This window comes from Ischnura elegans, chromosome X (genome assembly GCF_921293095.1).
Source record: "Ischnura elegans chromosome X, ioIscEleg1.1, whole genome shotgun sequence".
Lineage (NCBI taxonomy): Eukaryota > Metazoa > Arthropoda > Insecta > Odonata > Coenagrionidae > Ischnura > Ischnura elegans.
In genome coordinates this window covers 76,454,574-76,475,257 of record NC_060259.1, presented here as the reverse complement: position 1 = coordinate 76,475,257, position 20,684 = coordinate 76,454,574, and the positions used below count along the sequence as shown (strand labels likewise).

The 20,684-nt window shown below is 38.6% G+C and overlaps 2 protein-coding genes across 3 annotated transcripts in view; both read left to right on the top strand.

Annotated features, from left to right (window-relative positions):
• LOC124171321 (MOXD1 homolog 1-like) overlaps window positions 1–17,528 on the top strand; it is a 66,106-nt gene extending 48,578 nt beyond the window's left edge. Inside the window, exons 2-12 of the mRNA XM_046550468.1 lie at window positions 2,354–2,506; window positions 5,198–5,374; window positions 7,155–7,241; window positions 8,176–8,386; window positions 9,824–9,925; window positions 10,257–10,420; window positions 12,002–12,118; window positions 12,615–12,740; window positions 13,069–13,259; window positions 13,701–14,067; window positions 14,943–17,528. Of these exons, the coding sequence (XP_046406424.1) occupies window positions 2,354–2,506; window positions 5,198–5,374; window positions 7,155–7,241; window positions 8,176–8,386; window positions 9,824–9,925; window positions 10,257–10,420; window positions 12,002–12,118; window positions 12,615–12,740; window positions 13,069–13,259; window positions 13,701–14,067; window positions 14,943–15,161 (1,914 nt within the window). The 3' untranslated portion in view covers window positions 15,162–17,528. The remainder of the gene's footprint in view (window positions 1–2,353; window positions 2,507–5,197; window positions 5,375–7,154; window positions 7,242–8,175; window positions 8,387–9,823; window positions 9,926–10,256; window positions 10,421–12,001; window positions 12,119–12,614; window positions 12,741–13,068; window positions 13,260–13,700; window positions 14,068–14,942) is intronic.
• A 1,809-nt stretch (window positions 17,529–19,337) lies between these two features.
• Window positions 19,338–20,684, top strand: part of LOC124171600 (DNA repair protein REV1) — a 29,562-nt gene continuing 28,215 nt past the window's right edge. For both annotated transcript variants that reach the window (XM_046550779.1, XM_046550778.1), the window contains exon 1: window positions 19,338–19,610. In XM_046550779.1, the coding sequence (XP_046406735.1) occupies window positions 19,575–19,610 (36 nt within the window). In that variant the 5' untranslated portion in view covers window positions 19,338–19,574. The remainder of the gene's footprint in view (window positions 19,611–20,684) is intronic.

Sequence of the window (20,684 nt, the reverse complement as noted above, 5' to 3'; positions counted from 1 at the left end):
TTTTTCACGCTGAAATATTGACCACGGAAAAACGCTAAATTTGGTAAAATTAGCTGCCAGCTAAGGCGTGTGTGACGACGACGCCGTGGTCCCCTTGGCGCCTTTCGTTAGGAGTCGGCTAATGTCGACGCCGGGTTTCTCTCTTGTCTAGCGACTAAGGGCGCACATTGATGTTTTTAATTAAGCATCTAAGAAAATTGTTTGAGACGACTAATCAAAAAAAAAACAAAAAACATAAACTGGAAGGAACTCTGTTTTAATTTAAACCATGTTCAAAACCGCACTATTCTTTTATGATAACCCTGTTCTGAAGCTGGAGGTTCAACGTTGCCTCGGCTTTTGATTACTACGCCTCCAGCCGAACCCTGGATGTGTTGTCCACCACCGCGCTTTTTAATGGGTTTACATAAGTCGCCACTCGCGTCGCTGACGGACAAAGCGATCCGGATTTCACGGACAAAGAGGTATAATTAGGAAAACTAACTAAAACTTATGTTCGCGATAATGCGATTTGTCGAATCCATTACCTTTCAAGGTTATTTCTCTTGATTGCCAATATAATATTGTGAGTAATGAGAATAAATCGATCGTTCTATTATAAATAATGAGAATAAATCGATCGCCGATTAGCAAACATTTTCGAAATCGGTTAAAACGTACGCTAACTGTAAATGGCTACGAAAATTTAGCTTCCACGGGATGGCCTGGGGCTTCCTCTATTTAATCCCCTTGACTACGCAACCCTTTCCCGCCAGGTGGTAGCGTAGTCATTGTCGTTTTTGGTTTCAACATCTCGTCTTCATTTTCAACCCTGAGCTACGGCATTTCGGCCGTCATTCTTTTGGGAACATCGCAAAGACGGCTGCATTTATTCACTTCGAGTGGAAAATCCTCGAGGCCATTCTAGTCGATCCGGGTGGGCCTTTGCACTGCTGCACTGAATGTTTCATGAGGAACATGGAATAACGCCAGCCATGGGATTTTCCCTATTTCCCACAGTCTTGAATGATTATCTTTTCTCTCCCATGGTTTCTGCAAAATTCTAATCATTCAGCTTACGCTGATTCTCAAGTTTATCATAAAATGGGTGCCCCAATTGCCTCCTTGGCAATCACCAAGGAACGCCAAAAGGATTCTAGTAAGATATTCAAAAACTTGTTCACACCTCAGGGTTGATCATATTCTCAAAACTACATCCCCCGCCTGAACGTATCTTGGGGGTCTCATCCCCCTGCAAAAATGTTTTCCATATGGCGACTGCCCGCGATACTACCGCTCAGGAGACACCTTACCCATGGGTAGCTTTCCTCTGACCAAGATCTCTACAACCTTGTTTTAATCACATTGAAAAGAGCACATATTGAATTCTGTTGAAAGTAATGCCGTTTCAAACGAAAAAGACAATTTTTTAAGGAATATCCTGTTTTTTTTCTATCTGAGGATGCATCGAAAAAATATATAATTCGAATACGAGTGTATTAATTAATCGAATATTGCACTAAGATTGTTTTCTAAATCGGATACTATTAGCGAATGCTGCGAGAGCCCAAAGGCTTAGCAATAAAAATAAATCAGGCGGATTCTGGGATCAAATGAGTATAGGGACCAAGCCATCACAACTATGGCTATGTTAGTAGTGGGAGATGATGACGTTAACTTTTAGGATAACACAACAGAAATTTATAGCTAATTTAATCAAATGTATAGATTTACTATGCGTGCGATATGACGGCAAATTTCCAGTTTAGGCAACCTGCATGCCACTAATGCCTCCTTTGAGACAAAGTCCGGCTGGGTGCCTGCTTCCCCTCTCCCGCCGGTGTATTGCATGAGTTAAACCACAAATAATTATCTTCGGTGCACTTCCGCCATAAATTACCCTTGTGATCGGCCCTAACCATCCATATATTATATTATTGTTTTTATTTTGATATTGATTATCTATAATTTAATTAGGGCATTATAATAATAATATGTCTTTATTCGGGTGAGGTTGAGACTAAGAAGTCCCCTCTTCCACCTAACCCCTCGATAGCGTCAATGCAAACATATTAAAAAATTGTAGATAATCGTTCACAATACAAAAGATATACAATATACACTATTTGTGAAAGAAAGATAAACAAGTATAGGGGAGACAAGGGAGGATTGGGACACTAGGGAGTATTTCATTGCCCATGAATCATACCTTATACATGGTAATGGGTTGTTAATGTTTACGATATGCGATTGCTGTGTTTTTTTCTTTTCAAATAAAGGGTTATAAAAAACCCTTTAAGAGCCGTTTTTCAGTAATCTCTCCTAAATTGACCTCCAATTTTAACAATTGTTAATAAATAAATTTTCCCCTCAGGACTGTCATGCCACTCACAATGGTGCGCCCTTGAAGGACTCACAGCAAGACTTTATCCTGGAAAGTGGCTTCCAGAATGACACGCACACAGTGGTTCGCTTCCGTCGAGCGTGGGTGACATGTGGACCAGTTGGAGAAGACGTGGATCTAGGGGTGAGTGACTGCACCACAACTTCTTACTGTTACATTCTGAGCACTCTCTCAGAGTTGAACAGGTTACCCTAATGGTTTACTTCAATGATGAATATTTTCATTTAAACGGTTCATCCGTTGTCATGGATGCTTTCTTGCAGACTATAGTATTAATATTTTGCAGGCAAAATATATTTTGCTCACATTTCATGGTAACGTGCAAATATTCTCAAAACACAATTACCTGATCAAGTGTAAGTATTTATGCTGAAATCGATTAAACAAGCAGATTTTCATGAGCTGCTTATGAAATAAATTAGAGATGTGCGAATAGTATCCGCGAATACTCGAATACCTCGAATAATAGAAAGTATTCGATATTCGAGATCTCGAATAGTTATGCCAAAGGTACCGTCTCGAATACCTCGAATACTATGAATTTCGCGTCATACACTATCGCTCGCATGTCGTTGGTAGTTGACTCGGAAAAATGAGAACTCTAGTCGTCTAGTGCATGCAGCGCCGTTTTAAGCAAGCTGACGAAATTCATCAAATTCACGGGTTCGAGCGGTGAAAAGAGTTCGACGTGGGGAACCGAAATTGATCGGATGAAAAAAATCCGAAATTCCCAGGTGTCCCTTATCAGGAGAACCTCAGTTCCGTGGGATAGCAACATTGGCGCATTTCCCACGATCCGCTATCCCCATCCATTCAGCGTTCGCCCCATCCCCTCAATCGATTTCCTCTTCCCCGAAAACAAAAAAAGGTCCCGGCTCGTGCAGGGATCGTATTACGAAGACCTCAGCTTTGAAAAAAATATCAAGTTACCGGAAAATAATAGAATCTTGTTTCACCCTTCCCTCTTTCTCCCCACTGACCATTTTCCCGCATCCATCTTTTGATAAAATGAGAGGAGGTGTTTGCCGTGTGTCCTTTGTGGCTAATAATGACAGGCACTTATTTTGAATCTTCCCCATGAGATGAAACTACCATAGGGAGGAACTCAGTGCCGTGGGATAGTGACATTGGCGCATTTCCCACGATCTGCTATTCCCCTCCATTCAGCATTCGCCTCACCCACTCTTGACGATTTCCTCTTCTCCGAAATCAAACAAAAGATCCCAGCTCGCGCAGGGATTGTATTACAAAAACCTTAGCTTCAAAAAATATCAAGTTACGCGAGAAAAATAAAAACGTGTCTCGCACCCACCCCCTTTTCTCACCCACTGACCTTTTTCTACCTACCTGCTTCGAATTTCCCCCTTTCTCGAGGTCAACTGCTGCATGAGTCATCTACTAGCCCGAAAGGTGTCTAACAATGACTTTCGGCAATTGTTATTACACCTTTATTGGATTGAAATATTAGTAATGTGCGCGTAATTTAAAAAAGAATAAGACCAAACACGACATATTTCTGACTTTATTTAAGCATTTTGCGCAGGAAAATAAATACCGGGAAGAAGAAGAAATACGACGGAGGCGTAATGCTCAAATAGGGTGGTTTCCTATTATTTTTTATTGCCTAAATCGAAATATTAATACTCCTGAAGTACGTATTTAACGCTTTTAGAGTTTTATAAGACGATATCTATTTTTCGCGATTAAATTAAAAGTGAAAATTTTCAAGCGCACGAAAACGCGACGGGTAAGTATGAATGCCGGGAAAAACTCAGCGTGACGTCGTTCTGGTTCCCGCTGCCGCAAGTGAGGTGACCTTGGGGCGAGGCTCTGAGCGCTATTACGACGCAGGATGCTAGCAGGTAGCCGAGTACCATGCTAGCTGGTAGCGCTTGGCTTAAATAAGGTTTATTAATACCTTATCAAACAGACTGTGTGATTATTAAGACATGTCTCCCTGAGCTCTGTGCCTCATGCATGCATTGGTAACCTCAGACGATGTAAAACTCTGATCCTCTCGTGTAAAAACTAAGTCCCTGTGATGTCACGTGGAGTGGCATCGCATAGGCGCCAATCTGGCCTTTTTCAAATGAGGTAAAATTGAACATTGCCATTAGTCTAAACCGGTATTTCTAGAACGAAATAATTTGTATATTATGAATACACTACTGGTGGGTAACGAATCACAATCAATACCTTTCGTTTTCTTTAATGAATGAAACTACCCTATTGTTTACATAAAATTAAAATATTCCATTAATCAGCTAAATTCCTGTTTGAATCCTTTAAAGGCAATCACAATTACTCGCCAAAATCTTGGGTTTCCTGCTGCATAGGCGACCTAGTCAAACATTTTCACATTCATCGTTTAGTATTCGAGGTATTCGAAATTCGAGGTATTCGAATATTCGAGCAATGATTTAATATTCGAATTCGATATTCGAATTCGAGAAATCTACTATTCGACCCATCCCTAAAATAAATAGCATATACCAGAAAATTTCAATAATGATGCTAATATTTTCATTATATGTACTTTAATCTCTACAAATATGAACCTCCAGAGTAAGAGCCTTAGGTATACCATTATCACTTTTCAAACCTTAGCCCTGCAATAATTAGCGCACAGGCTTAAAAAATGAAATATCAATGTTTTCCTGTCTCATTCTCAAAGATTTAGGGGCAAATTAAATTTTTTCTAATCTTATTTGCAAGTCATAAAATTTTCCCTTCTTTAGTAAATTATTTCTTTTACTACCGGCTATTTTTCAATTTGTTATATTTTAAAAATGACTCACCTCTTTGGTCCAACAGAATGATACCATACGAATGTTATGGGCCTATCGTGATGAAGATCCAGTCAATGGGGAGTTGCTGTGGCACGGCAGCAAGAATCGCGGAGTGAAAAGTGTGCACCTGAGAACTCCACCCCCAGCTATGCCTGATTCTGTGAAGACAAGCGACAGCTATTGGGATGTTAAAATGGATGGTGTAAGTATAAAGTGCATGATGAGTCTAATAGATGCATTTGAGAGCATTAGTTAGAGCTAAAATATTAGGTATGCATCATAAAAATCATTTTCTTTATGTTTGATAATGTTTAAAATATACCACAGAAGTCTTCTAAAACATTCTGTGCAAATATGTCCAAGAAAAAGTCTCAAATACTCAATTATATATGTTGTCTTTGAAATTTTGTGAGGGTAGAGCTATTTTCATGCATAGATATAACCCTGCCGGGGAAAGATTTTATGCGACCCACAATACTTAATCACTTCCCAGTGAGAAATGGGTGGTGGAATCCACGTGGAACCCACGTGGAATCCACGTTGAGTGGTGGATATTTGGTGGTGGTGGATATTGAGTGGTTGGACCCACGTGGAATCCACGTTGATTTCAAGTGGATTTGTGGTGATTATCATAAAATGTTAAACAGAATTTCTAATTTGTGAAACTTAACTCTCTGGTGACATTTCGTCATTTATCATCCTGAAACCACGCTAGTTATGTGAAAATGTATCGCACATTCTATTTTTATATAATTCGTGGAAAGGCAGCCATGAGAGCACATGAAAAATCGTAGACACATATATAGAAGGTTTAGATATAGAGTGGTTGAGGTTTTAATGGTTTTAGGACAGCACCTACTGCTGTTTTAATTTTTCCACCAAATTTCCACGTGGGTTCCACGTTGATTCCACGGCCAAAAACACGTGGTATCCACGTTAATTCTCCACGTGGGTTCCACGTGGATTCCACCACCCATTTCTCACTGGGTTGCCTATTCACAAGTTTATGCTGGAATTTAACATCAGAGTAAAATGAGGATCATCCCTAATAGTTTAGGGTTGATATTAGATAAGGGAACGATGAAAATATGGACAGTCTAATGTTATGCTTCAGATATGGCTTTACTTTCCTTTGCAAAATACATATACATTTTTGGGGATTTAGACATTTTTGGGACAGATTTCACTTTGATAATCTACAACAAGAGCTATTAAGTACCAAGCAATGCATTGGTATTGTAATTAAATGTAAAAAACTTAGAAACTCCACATAAATTTAATACTGTACGACCTAGTTTTCCACATGGTATGTCATCATCTGGCCACCCTGTACCTTGTTATCATTAGATGATGACGTGCCACATCAAAACCTAAGTCGTACAGTATTAAATGTATGTGGAATTGCAAATTTGCTTGTATTCCATTGAGTTAATTCCATGAAGTCTCACGCGAGACAACGATTTGTATGTGAATGCTTTTACATATCATCCATTAAGCTATTTTTACCTCCAACGATTAGTATTTTAATTATTTATGCTTCTATAACTGCAATTGATAATTCAATATTTTTCATTAGAAATTGAATTTTTTATGGAGTGCCCAGTTAAAATTAACCCTTATACTGCCACTGGGCCAATATTTTAGCCCTCGCTGGTTGTACGAAAGCTGGCATGGGCCAATTTATCGGACTTATTTGACTTTTTTTATTTTGTGCTTGCATCCTTTTCAATGGCTGCCGTCTCATTTATACATGTGTGCTTTATCCCTGCTGCTTACTAAGATGGTTTCACCATAAATAATAAAATTAAGTAGCTGAAATAATTTAAAATCTGAAATGTTGCAAACTATGGAAAATAGCCTTGTCAGGCCACCCGAAATGGGCTCGTAGTAAAAGGGTTAATTAATTGTCTTGCAAGATATTTAGATCATTAAGGTGGTACCAATGTTCTCCTTTCATCTAAATTTTTATTATTTATCTTTAGGTTATCATCCCTGATGATGTTGATACATTATATTGGTGCAAGATGTTCAAAGCTCCAAAATTTAAGGAGAAACACCATATGATAGGGGTAAGTATCGATACGGTTGGTTCATCCTTCTGTGGAATAGGTATGTTTTTTTATCAAATTGGAAGAACATTGGGGTGTTTTAACAGTGGCAGGTGTATGGCAGGTTAAGCACACAAATTATTCCACCTCAATTCCACAGATAACTGACTCTTATGAGTCTCAAATTTTGCTAAAAACTTGAATATGGATGTTTATTAAACAACTACCCCAAGAGTGTTCTATGCACAACGTATAAAATGAGAGATTTATACTCATTTTTCTACAATAAAATTTACCATATATTGTGCCTTGAATCTTTGTAGTTCTTATGTATATCAATGGGCTTAATTTTGGTAGAGATATGATCATTTTTTGTTATAAAGCTTAAGTCTTTGTTTAAGATGTCAAATATCAAATCCCCTTTCTTATTATTTTTATATGTTGATGGTTACAAAATTGTTTGTTAATTTGTATAAAAAACTCAATCTCAGTATCAGCCTTTAACCCTTAGAGTGCGGGAATGTTTTTATACATTTTGCGCACTGACTGCAGGCATTTACCCAAAATTTTTATTGCCACCCGCATATCTTGCACTTGGGCACCATAAGGAGCGCTAAGGGATTTAACTCTACCAGACCAAACTTCATGGCAGAGGGTGCCTCCTGCACAGGGGCTCTCTTGTGCACTGGCTGGCTGCTAAAATTGTGAAATCCCGCTTCCCAAGGGTTAAAAAAAATTCATTTTCTCCAGTTACTTATACTATGTGATAGACTTGAGAATTAATAGCCAATATTGAAAATAATTCTTTGTTATTTTTAATTGATCTGGGTGGTATATGGATTATCTTCCTCCACAGTTGCATCCATGAAATATTTTCTGTTTAATTCATAATATTATTAAGGTCATCAATGGGCTCTGAACATCTTGTCAGATTAAATTATATCTTCCTCCGCAGTATACACCTGTACTGGAAGCGGGGAATGACCGTCATGTGCACCACATGCTATTATACCAATGTTCTGTACCCAAGCAAAGTATTCACTCAGCACAAATGTTGTACGACAAGCATATTCATCAAAGTGGTGCTGCTTGCTATTCTCCTAAAATGCCACATGAATGGGAAACCTGCATAACACCTGTGGTTGCTTGGGGGATTGGATCTCAAGGTAGGATCATCATGTTTTAATTTTCAATGCATACATGCTTACATGGTTTTACAATCCTAACCTGGTACCCACAACATTGCAACTGATCTGGCCCAGTGGCGTAACTATGGGGGGGATAGATCCCTCCCCAAAGCCTCAGAGAAATTTAAAATTATTTAAAACTATTATCTAGTTTTGTCTTGTATTAATGGAATCTGCTTGAAGTTACATCTTTAGTGACGAAATGATGAAAAATGTACTTCCAGGCAAGTGATTTTTCAAAAATTTTCCCGGACCATGTTGCCTGTGAGTGGGAGGTCACCACCCTAAGCCATCTCATCCCCCTCCAGAGCTTATCTGTAGTTACGCTACTGATCCGGCCCATGTTTATTGACTTGCCGATGAAAATTACTCATGCAATATTACTTAAACACTAATTTGCATCTTTGTACCTTTTACTCTAAGCTTCAGCTAGGCATGTTTATCTTCACTGAATCAATATTTTGCTCAGCATTGAACAAGGAGTCAAGAATGACAAGTAAAACTCCTCTAAGTGGGGTGTGACCCTTGTTTTAATATGCTTGACTTCTCACTAGTACCTTCATATTTTGTAAAGGACATGGTAGGGTTGGTTATATGAGGGGGCCAAGAGGGCCTGCCCCTCCCTATAAATAAGGAAATTTTCAGTGTTTAAGCTGCCCACTACCTAACGCTTAGAGCTATTGTACTGTTTGCTATCCATACCATCTTAGCTCCCAGCCCTATTGCGTTTTCTTAATTTTTTTGTCTCATAGATATGTCAAAATTTGAAACGGAGTGGAGTTAAAAATTTGGAGCGTCGTCATTTGAAATTGTGTTCTAAGCCTAACCTTGCATTGTGCAAGCCCTCCCAAAAAAGTATATTCTTTGTATGCTACTGCAAGAAGGTACCCTGGAGACATTTTTATAATGAAGAAAGTTATGAGAGAGATGATATGAGGCTTTGTGGGAGTCAGGAGTGTGGGTGGATTAAATTCATTGCTTTGGAGGGTAAATTCCTAACCTTCTATTGCCTCTTGATGTTATGCAATATCTTCCTGCAGAAAAGAATCTGAGATTTTATATGATTTTCTCCGTTGCATTACCATCCTTGATGGACTGCGAAGGCTTTACATCTAGTACCATAAGCCTCGGTACAATGGCCATGGGAATTCAGGAATCTTAATAGCGTAGTGGTCTGTGCAGTGGCCCATAAAGCCAAAGGTCTATGGTTTGATTACTGCCATGGCAATGTCTCATGGCAATTCATGTATACTATTTCACTGCCACTCACATGGCAGGCTTCAAAATATTGCGCACAAGGAAAGCTATTTTGATAATTAAATAAAAAGAAGGTTACTGACTGGTAGATTTATGTGAGTAAAGAGTATAAGAGTTTTTATAGAAGTACCTAGTCACATTTATAATGTCTTTTTTCAGGTGAATTCTTGCCCGAACATGTTGGCCTCCCAATTGGTGAAGATGGGTCTGACACCTATTTCATGCTGGAAATACATTATGATAATCCATCATTTGAGAAATGTAAGTATGAAATTTAGTTTTTTTGTATGAAGTTTAAAAAAAAATTGATATTTTGTTGATAGTTGAATAACCCTCCTGCACTCTTTGATATTATTGCCACCTCTATTTTCTAAATTTACAGTTTATTTGAAGAAAAAAATGATCTGCCATTTTATGCTCAGTTTTTAATAATGTGGGGTCTAGGATGTAAATATTGTCACCACCAGGGTGGATTTACTTGAGCAAGCTATTGTAAAACTATATCTGTAAAATAGCAATATCGCAAATCCATTACAAACATAATTATTCCACAGAATTTAAATGTATAATTTGGTTTTATATTCTATTTCAGTGCATGACAGCTCAGGTGTACGCATTCATTACACATCTCATTTAAGGCCCTATGATGGTGGGATACTGGTGAATGGCATTACAGTGACACCATTACATCTTATACCTCCCCATCAAGAGCATTACACAAACGTTGGATTCTGTTCTTCAGAGTGTACTCGCAAGGTGGGGAAATTAATTATTATGTATACATGAAACTGGCTGCTTGCTAACTTCCAAATGTAGTTGTTGATGTGTGTAGTGGATCTTCATGTCCCTTTCTCCGTTGCATTCATTGTATTTCAGTGATGAGGAAAAAAGATCTTGAAACAGAGGTCCAAATACATACCGTATTTGTCTGAATATAGTCCCCCCTTTTTTTCCAAAATGCCCATGGAAAAAGGCCATTTTTTCCCCCAAAACTCAACCTTCCAAATTAGGAGGGGGACTAGCTGGTCCGGAGCCTCACATCCAAATCTTCATCGCCCTCAAGCCACATTGCCATTGACTACGATTATTGATACTATATTCAGAGGGGGACTATATTCGGAGAAATACGGTACATAAATGAATATACCCAGGGAGAAATGGGTGGTGGAATCCACGTGGAACCCACGTGGAATCCACGTTGAGTGGTGGATATTTGGTGGTGGTGGAAATTGAGTGGTTGGACCCACGTGGAATCCACGTTGATTTCAAGTGGATTTGTGGTGATTATCATAAAATGTTAAACAGAATTTCTAATTTGTGGAACTTAACCCTCTGGTGACATTGCGTCATTTATCATCCTGAAACCACGCTAGTTATGTGAAAATGTATCGCACATTCTATTTTTATATAATTCGTGGAAAGGCAGCCATGAGAGCACATGAAAAATCGTAGACACATATATAGAAGGTTTAGATATAGAGTGGTTGAGGTTTTAATGGTTTTAGGACAGCACCAACTGCTGTTTTAATTTTTCCACCAAATTTCCACGTGGGTTCCACATTGATTCCACGACCAAAAACACGTGGTATCCACGTTAATTCTCCACGTGGGTTCCACGTGGATTCCACCACCCATTTCTCACTGGGTAAATGTAACTCAAAGACAGGCAGTTCTGGCTAAAGATGCTTGTGTTTCAAAAATTGAATGCTGAACTGCATAGATCCTTATGTGACAATTTATTCACCAAAAGCTAGAGGGCTATTAACCCAAAATAAAATACTTCCGTCAGTGTGAGCCTGGACTTGACTCCTCAGTGCCTTTCTCATTCTAGGGCCCTTCTGCTACTTGACTCGGGGCTTCCCACCCCTGTCTATCGTCATTGGCTCTTAACAAAAACTAATCTAGCAAGGGTTGAAGTTCTTATGAGTGCCAACTTTCACATGCTTTTTTTAAGATTTTCCCCAGTCCAAGGGGCCTGAGGGGGCCCGAGCCCCCTCAAAAATTCGTTATGGGTGCGAGGAAAAAATGTGTTAGGCTTGTGGATTTTCCCCAGAGGGTCCAGATATCGATATTTGAGTTATCAGGGTTCTATTGTTGATCATATGACTCTTTTAAAATGCCTAAAAAACTTAAAACTAACTACTCATAAAATTTCCCGTGGCAAGATCCCTGATTTGGGCCCCCCCAATATATTTTGTAAGTCGGCATCCCTGATTTTCCCACCTTTCATTCAGACAGTAAATGGGGCATGAGGGTCGATGCAAAATTTGGGAAATAAATATACCTGCTTGAATGAGGTTACCATTTCTGTTTTTCCTAAGTTATGTTTTTTTGCAGATGTTTCCAGCCAAAGGTGTGCATATAATATCTGTGCTGCTGCACTCACATCTTGCCGGAAGGAAAATGAGGCTTCGTCACTTGCGAGGTGGCAAGGAACTTCATCCTATTGTCGAAGTAAGTCAGTCTAGAATTTGTAATTATAGCCGTGAAATCTCCTATCTCATTTTATTGCTTTCTATATTATTTTATACTTCTACACTCCCCAAGTACATATGGGTGAAAGTGATTTTTGCTCAACTTTTTTTAAATATACCAGAAAACTGCACCACTTAACAATATTCAAACTAAGATATATTAATGAATGCTAATAAGTGTGTTCAACGTGCAAAGTAATTTCAAATACATTCCTCTTACATTTTCATATGACGCATCCAAGTTAATCTGAGTTAGGTTACATTTTCAGTGTCATACTTATTTGTACTTTGGATTATAATTTATATTTATTTCGCCACATTAAGAATTACTCTACATAATAATATCACAAGATGGAGTTTGCTTAAAATTACATTTGAGATTTCCAACTTGTATTAAAAATAGCCAAAAAGGCTGTGGGTCGCAAGCAAGTGGCACCAAAACTTAGCATATGAAACATCCATTTTTTTATTACTAGGACAACAGCTATGACTTTAATTACCAGCAGACAAGATCCCTTGCTCAAGAAGTAGAGGTTCTTCCAGGTGATGAATTGGTGACGGAGTGCGTTTACGAAACAATCAATAGGAGTGAGCCAACATTCGTGAGTATCAAGCATTATTGTTGAAGATATTTAACATAAGGTTATTAGCTATTAAACGTTGAGGATTTTAATCTCAAATTTGGCATTCAATTATCAAAAATTATTAAGATTGCTTCCTGCGATTATTAATTTCGCTTCCTGCGATGTGTTGTCTCTTCACCTGTCCATTACTGTACATGCTATACAGCGTATGCTCTAGCTTTTAATTGGAATAATATCTTGTGTAAAGTTGAAGTTGCCCATCATATTTGTGTTAAAAATTCATTTTTTAACTCAACTTCCTGGGGCTCTGCTCAAATTAATAATGAGTCATTTATTTTTCTCCAAGGGTGGCTACTCTACAAAAGAGGAGATGTGCTTGGCCTTTATCACCTATTACCCAAGGACTTCACTAGCAGCATGTTACAGCATGGCACCAGTGCAGTTCTTCTTTGAGACAGTGGGAGTAAAAGAGTTCTATGAGAAAGACATGGACACTGTCGAAAAATTATTTCTGAAACTAGGGGACTTCAGTTTGTCGTAAGTTTATTGCACTAGTCCAGTTATTTTACTTTTTAATTAATATACTCCTTAAACATCAAGGATAATGAATTATATATATATTTGGATCTAATTTTCCATCTCCTTTTTTTCCTACCCAAATTATATATCTAATTTGGTGAAAAAAGTATCCCTACAAAAATTATGTTGCAACCATCACTCTGCAAGAAAATTGTTTTATTTCCCAGTAGCATGTAATATAAGTTTAACTCACTCATGGTGATGGAAATTTGAGCATGAGAGTATAGTCTTTCCTTTTGCACCAGAAAAATCAGTAATGGAGCATTGGCAGCTTGCCCATCTAATATATTTACTATTTATTTTTATAAAGAAAATCTAAAAGTCTACAGGTTTTTGTCCGAGCAAAGTAAACATTTTCATTTACTGGAAATATAACTAGAAAATGTTATATTTTTCTAGGAAGAAAGCAAAGACCACTCCAGCTCCTCCAATGACATTGTCACCTACTCCATTGACATCTGATGGATTGATCCCTGAAGGTGGGGGACATATTGACGATGAAATCAATCAAAGAGCTATTGAGGAGCTTAAAAAGAGGAAAGGTTATACCTTGGACGAGGGAGAAAGTGTTGGGGGTAGTTCATCTTATCAGATCTTTGAGGACTTGGTGATCAAGCAGCCTCTGGAGTTCAGCAACAAGAGCTTCTCACGGCATCTACAGGAAGTGCCGTGGGCGGAGGAGCTGCTGACTCGCCGAATTGAGCATTCATTTCGGTATGGGCAGCACATGACATTCTGCCGAATGCAAAATGACCAACTTCCACTGGTGAGCCCATTTTATCATCAGATAACATTACCTATTTCACCCCTGCAGGGGCGCAGCTAAGAATTAAGGCTAGGGGGGGTTTTAGGCGCAAGTGATACTTAGGAGTGTGGGGGTATTGCATTCCCGCCAGGGTAAGCAGGAGAAGCAGGGGCCATCCTCCAGAATTTTTTTAAGAATACTGGTTCTAAATGGCGAGTTTTACGGCTTTCTGAGGGATATTTGATTAATCCTAACACCTTGCTATAAGAAATAGTGATTCCAATAAGTAAAATGGATTGAACTCAAAAATTTCTCTGAGCTCTGGGGGGGTTTTTATCCCCCAAAACCCTCCCTTGCTGCACCACTGCATCCCTGTGATAAAATATTGCTAATATTCATGCCGAGTGAATGACATGTTTAAGCACCTTTTCAAGGGTTCTTTTTCAAGTAAATGCAAAAAGTTTAGTAAATAAAATTTCATTTTTGGAAACTCTTTTCACTTCCATGCCTGAGTTTATTTGGTCACGAATTTTCTTCTACTGTTCTCAAGTAATTTACGTATGCTTCACAAAATAATATTCACTACTGGCAAAATGCAGTTAATAGGTAGGTACTATTCAATTCAAGTGTTTCCCCAAAAAAGCTCATTCCTATTGATTCTTTCTGCATAAAACAAGAGGTAATGGTTATTTAAAATACATACATACTGACAGGCGATTCACTCAGTACCTAGCAGCACATTGTTAACACATGATAATTATCAACTCAGTTATCACAGCATTGGGCTTTCATGCTGTTTGAGGACACTTCACAATAATTTACGTGGATTAATATGTATTATCTCATAGAATTAAGAAAGTTTGCAGTTGTTGCTAAATTGAATTCTCTTTTGGCAGCCAGAGGCAATACAGAACTTTCCGAATGTGACAGAGAAGAGGCCTAGTGAAGAGAACATCTTGAAGTCAGTGTGTGGAGGAACATCAGGACTTTTCCTCGATGCAGCTTCTGCTGGCAAAGATGGCAGCCCAAGCAGAGCACATGCCCATTATCACCATTTATCTACCAAAGTTTTTGCCTTACTGACTGCAGCCCTTTTGAGCACGAGTATGCCTTGACCTTTTTGATGAGGAATTCACATCATGAGGCTTCCTTGTTGGCCTGGTTACACGATGCATTAGCATGGACATGTAAATGTGTAGATGTATGAGCATGAGAATGAATGTGGATATGCACCTTGTTATCCCCTTTCTTATATAAATGCATGAGCAGGAAGTAGAATCTCCACTAACTTTGTTCATGCTTTCATACAAGTCCAGTTCTGTTCCATCAAAACCATTCATGAAGATGTACATGGACTCATGCACATCAATGTATCTTGTAACCAGGCTTATAGGCTTGTTGATAAGTAAATATTCAGCCCATGCTACCTCAGGAAATATGCCATGAAGAAAGTTTTTTGGCAAAGCTCGTCTCTTAAAAATTGCTCATTTTTCATTGTGCTTCTTGGTGTCATCTGGGCCTCATTGCATGGTTGAGAGTATCATTTTGTTTCAATGTTTGGGAACAGTTGAAGACAACCTCAACATTGCATCATGATATTATTTTACTCATCTTCATTATACCTGTTCAAAGGAACAAGTGCTTTACATAATGACTCCCGAGGGAGCATAAGTGATGATTGAACATTGTGATAACCATTGATTTTTTTTAAATATTGAACTCTTTTTGATACAATCCACGCCCAGACGGCACTCTAAGGCTGGAGGAGTATTGTTGTAACTTTGCCGCTTTAAGGTTCTCACCTTGAAGCAAAGCTTCATTGGTAATTGATAAGCCCCACTCCACCGTCATGAGCTGTGATCCTTTCTTCCAATACCTCTTCAAATTTGGTTTATAAATACGAATTTACAACATTGGAAACTGGACTCACTCATCAACTTTTTATTATTGTCAATCCCTATACAGTTCGAAAAATAGAGAGCTATATTTTTGTTTTTGATCCGTGTACAACTTATCAGACCATTGGTGAAAAATCAGTGCGTTTAACCCTTTCATGGACAATAAGTTGATGGTAACTCAGATTCATTCCACGCGGCTCTCCATCCCATTGCAACTCACTCCTACCCCATTGTACTCAGCATCACTTGTTGAGCTCATGTGTTTTGGTGTTAAAAAACACTGATATGAGTGTTTCTTTCCCACAAGAAGCTGAGTTAACGGACCAAAACTTGAGTGACATCAACTCATCAATAATGGGTGGCAATATTTGCATTTTTTTTAAATTTATAATGAAAAGGCAATGGCAAAATAAGGAAAGCTGTTTACACATTGCAACTTATCTCTTCCATCATTCAAGGAATTCTTTTAATAATGACTGATTTTGGGTCAAAGTCAACATCCCCATTAACAAAAGATTCTGTACACTTGATCATAAGATCTGTCTTGTATTGCTGTTTTGGATGTGGAAACAACTGGAATTGACATGCACATTGAGCAAGTATGTGTCAGGTATCATTTTCTAATTCTTGGCAATTCAAAAATTGCCTCATAACTTTTCCAGTCAACACAGCAATGGCAAACTGACCTGAAATTGGTTAGTAACTTTAGATCATCTGCGATTGCACTCCCTCACTATAAAATTAAAGAACTAGTGCTTTGCGGCTATCAAACGAATTGGTATGTGAAATTATAATTAAAAACAGCAAACAGCAAGTTCAAAATCTCTGTACCGATCAGATTCCATCCACAGAAAATATTATCCAAATGCTGTCTTTCTCCAGGAAAATTGCCTCACCCCTCACTAAAAAGCAGTGGCACTTTAAAAAATGAGACTAAATGAACTGCCAAACAGATTCCTGAGTTTTTTTTTGAAGGAAAGTTGTGATCTCTCTCTGCCTCCATCAAGGTAAAAACCTTCTCTGGAATAGCTTAAGTACTTTAACTTCAACTAGCCTTGCCACTTCAGTCTCATCATTTCAACCTTTCCATGCCTTACCAAAGCCTTGTGGAACAAGCTTGGGATTATGCATATGCAAGTAAACTGTTGCTAAAAGAATGCCAATGAGGAACCTAACAGAAACATCCCTCCTTTTACCTTACAAGAATAACCTCTCACAGTCAATCTTGGTACAGCTTAGACGTACGCATCTGAAATATTGCCATAATCACAGAGCTGCAAAGCCTTAAAATAATGTTGCAACAAGCTTATGTGCCTGCCTGGGAAGTTGTTTCCACAATCACCAAATAAACCATATCACCTTTGATTTTTTACTCTAAGATATTGGTCTCAATTTTTATCTTTAAGTATATAGGGTGATTATGCATGATTATGAATGATATACATGTTTATGAAAGTAAACCTGTAGTTTTTGTAAATGATTTGAAGATTGAATGTGATGAGAAAATGTCAAAGAAAAGTTTGTATATATATTTTTATGTGTATGAATTGTAAATTTTAAATAACAATAAAATTACATGACTTATATTTGTGAACTAAAGCAAAATTTGAGATCTGGGCAAGACCCTGTCCTTTATGACTGAACACCACAGCCCTAGAGTACAGATTAGTTAAAAACACACAATATGCCAACTATATTTAAACCCACAGACTTTGAGACACAGAGGTTAGAGGCTCAATGTATGGTATGGCACTCACTTAAAGACATTGCTGAAGCTCAGCATAGCTAGTCAACTGCCAACACAGGTTCAGATGTGGCAGAGGCATTAGCGAACTGTCACCAATATAAAGAAAGAAAAATGATGGGGCCAAATATTTTTAATTGATATGAGGCATGTAGCCAGGAGGGGTTTGGGTAAAACAGCCCTCCAAAAATTGTGACGACTACCCCCTATAGGTCTCCTGATGAGACCAGCAAAGACAGGGATGCAGCTAGGAATTATGCAACTAAGAATGTGGGGCGGGGGGGTTTAGGTGCAACTAAGAATGCGGGCTTGGGTGCAACTGGGGGGTCTGGGGGTATGGAATACCCGCCAGGGTAAGCGGGAGGTGTGGGAGCCCTCCACCAGAAAAGAATTTAAAATAAATGGTTCAAAATGGTGAGTTTTAAAGCCTTCTGAGGGATATTTTACTAATCGCTGAAGCTCAATGAAGCTGAAAAGAAAACTTTCTAGCCCGTGAAGAATTCGCATGAATGAAATGTGGCTGTTTCAATAAAGGAGAGGTTTGAAAATGTAATATGAGTTCAGTCAATAGATCCTGGAATAAAGTATGCCTTCAATTTCTTTTCCTGAATGTTGAAGGCTTGGAGAAAAATAGGAGTTTTCTAGTGTGGAGTCACAAGAGAACTTAATGCTACAAAAGAGAATTGCCTCTGGGGTCAGACACAAAGCAGTTCAAATAAGCTCTGCTATGACTCAAAAACTTATCTCTCTATCGCAGGAATGTATGGCCTATTTTTTGTGATGAAGATGAGAAGGCATTGCAGACAGAAGGCTTGACGATGAAGTAAGAGCCTATTTTAGCTATGATGGATGAAGAGGATCATGAGCACAAGTGTGGGTTGTCAGATCTGACAGTTTTAAATCACGATAAAGGTTTGACAAAAAGGAAAACACCCAGGAGTGGAGTAGATGCCAAGCAGAGGCGGATTAAAGTCGTTTTTTTAGGAGGAGGTGGCTCATTACTTTCCACATGCGATTTTGTGGTATGCAATACCTTGATGTGATGATGCATGAGAGATCTGATATGCATGGACAAGTATTCATCAATTATTTTAAAGCATTATTTGATTTGGTGAGATAAAAACTTAAATCGGACAACCTCCTTAAAAATTACCATTGTTTCAACTTTTCCATAAGGCCGCCACTCTCTTCTGCCCCTCCCCTTAATCATCCACCAGATTAGGAATACTAGAATAGAAATATGAAGGAAGATTTTAAGCCTAAAAAATAAAATAATTTAAGTGCTGATTTGCTTTGAGATAGTATTTCGTTAAGGGAATTTTATTTTTTGGGTGCATGGACTGGAGGTGAGAAAGTACAAAACTGGACTGCCATCACGTACATAAATGAAGTTATAATTTTAAAAATTTACCTTTTTAAAAAATTCAATATTTTCCGTTTTTCTATCCTATAAGTTGATCGGGTCTCACAAAATGGCGAAAGTTCCGTCACTTAATGACTTTATGCCAGAAATGCAGTGAAAGGAAAAGTATTCCCATGGTAACCCTGTAATGGTATTTGAATTACCTCTACCACCTCTACCTCTACGAATAGAAAGCTGTTATTTGCCGGCTAGTGGTGGCAGCACCGTCGCCTTTGTTTTGGTTCGGGAGAGATGATCGTGAGTTCGTGGTTTGATGAACGGCGGGAGAAATAATTAATGTAGTTATAGCTTGTTGGGTGGACGTCATATAATGTATTATAGATCAGCGTCTTGGCCATAGGAAGGTCCTTCATTTTTGCGGTCAGTAGTTGGAGGCTGACTGTGGTGGGGGTGTGATTTATCCTTGTATTTGCCGCTATTTCACTTCTTGCTTGCTGCTGGATCATCGGTTTTCGTGTTAAAGATGAGGAGGCGTCGAGAGAGAAAGATAGAAGATGAAGTAAGTACTTATATGTACTTATTGTGGATGAAGTGGCTCGTAAGCACAAGTGAAAACTCGGACATACAGTTTTTTTTAAATCACAATGAATGTTGGAAAACAAGAAAAATCACCCTATTTTCAAAGATTTTACTTTGATAAATACTGATTGTTAAAGAAACAATATTGCATGATTTTATCCTACAAGTATTAAAATTCACGCCCAATTTATAAATGATTCGTGAAAAACAACATTTTTCAAGAAACTTTACTATAATCTCTTTAATAAAGTACAGTGTGCTACAATTTCTATATCTGTATGCTCTATTTTCCATTCGGCATTCGGAGGATAGCAATTACTCCCTATTGTCCCTCTATAGGAATTTTTGCAACTTGTATTGCGATCGTTAATGTGCCTTCGAGCAGATTGTGGACTAGGGGATAGCCACTTACAAACTGATTCTCATAATGTCACCGAAGTTAATCAGTGTTTGGCCACGGCCAGGGTTGGATGGATGACCATTCACATCTTGATCTCGGTACTTTTTTCTGCTGCTTGCAAGTAGCAGGCAGAATTAGCATGGGGTTTGATCGATGAATCCAGAAAAGTCTGTTAGGGTTCATACGAGTCAGGGCATAGAAAAGTCAGGGTAGCTCCAGAAGTATAGCTAAAAGATTGAAATCATGGTTGAACACATGGAGTGTTACTGCATTTGAGTGGCAAAGTGGGCATTTTGTTGCTGTCCTGGCTGGGCAGCACGACTTGGCATTAGTTGCCATCATTTCAGCTACAACTTCGAGGGGACTTTCTCCAGGGTACCTGGGAAAGGTACCCTAACCATGTAATTTATCTTGAGCAGTTCCCACTTTCCCCTCTGATCCAAAATTGCAACTCTTGAAGCCAAAACCTTTGCAACAGCTTAAGTATGCTTGTTTCAGGAAGTGGATATTTTCAGGAATGTTAGAGCGTAGGTTTCCGCGGCGATGGTCTGATCTCTGCATTTCTCCAGGGTTTTCTTCCGCGTCAGGTTGTTGGTTGATTGACAACAGTTTCGCTGGCTGTCCTGCCAGCGTGTTCAGGTCGAAGGTGTCGGC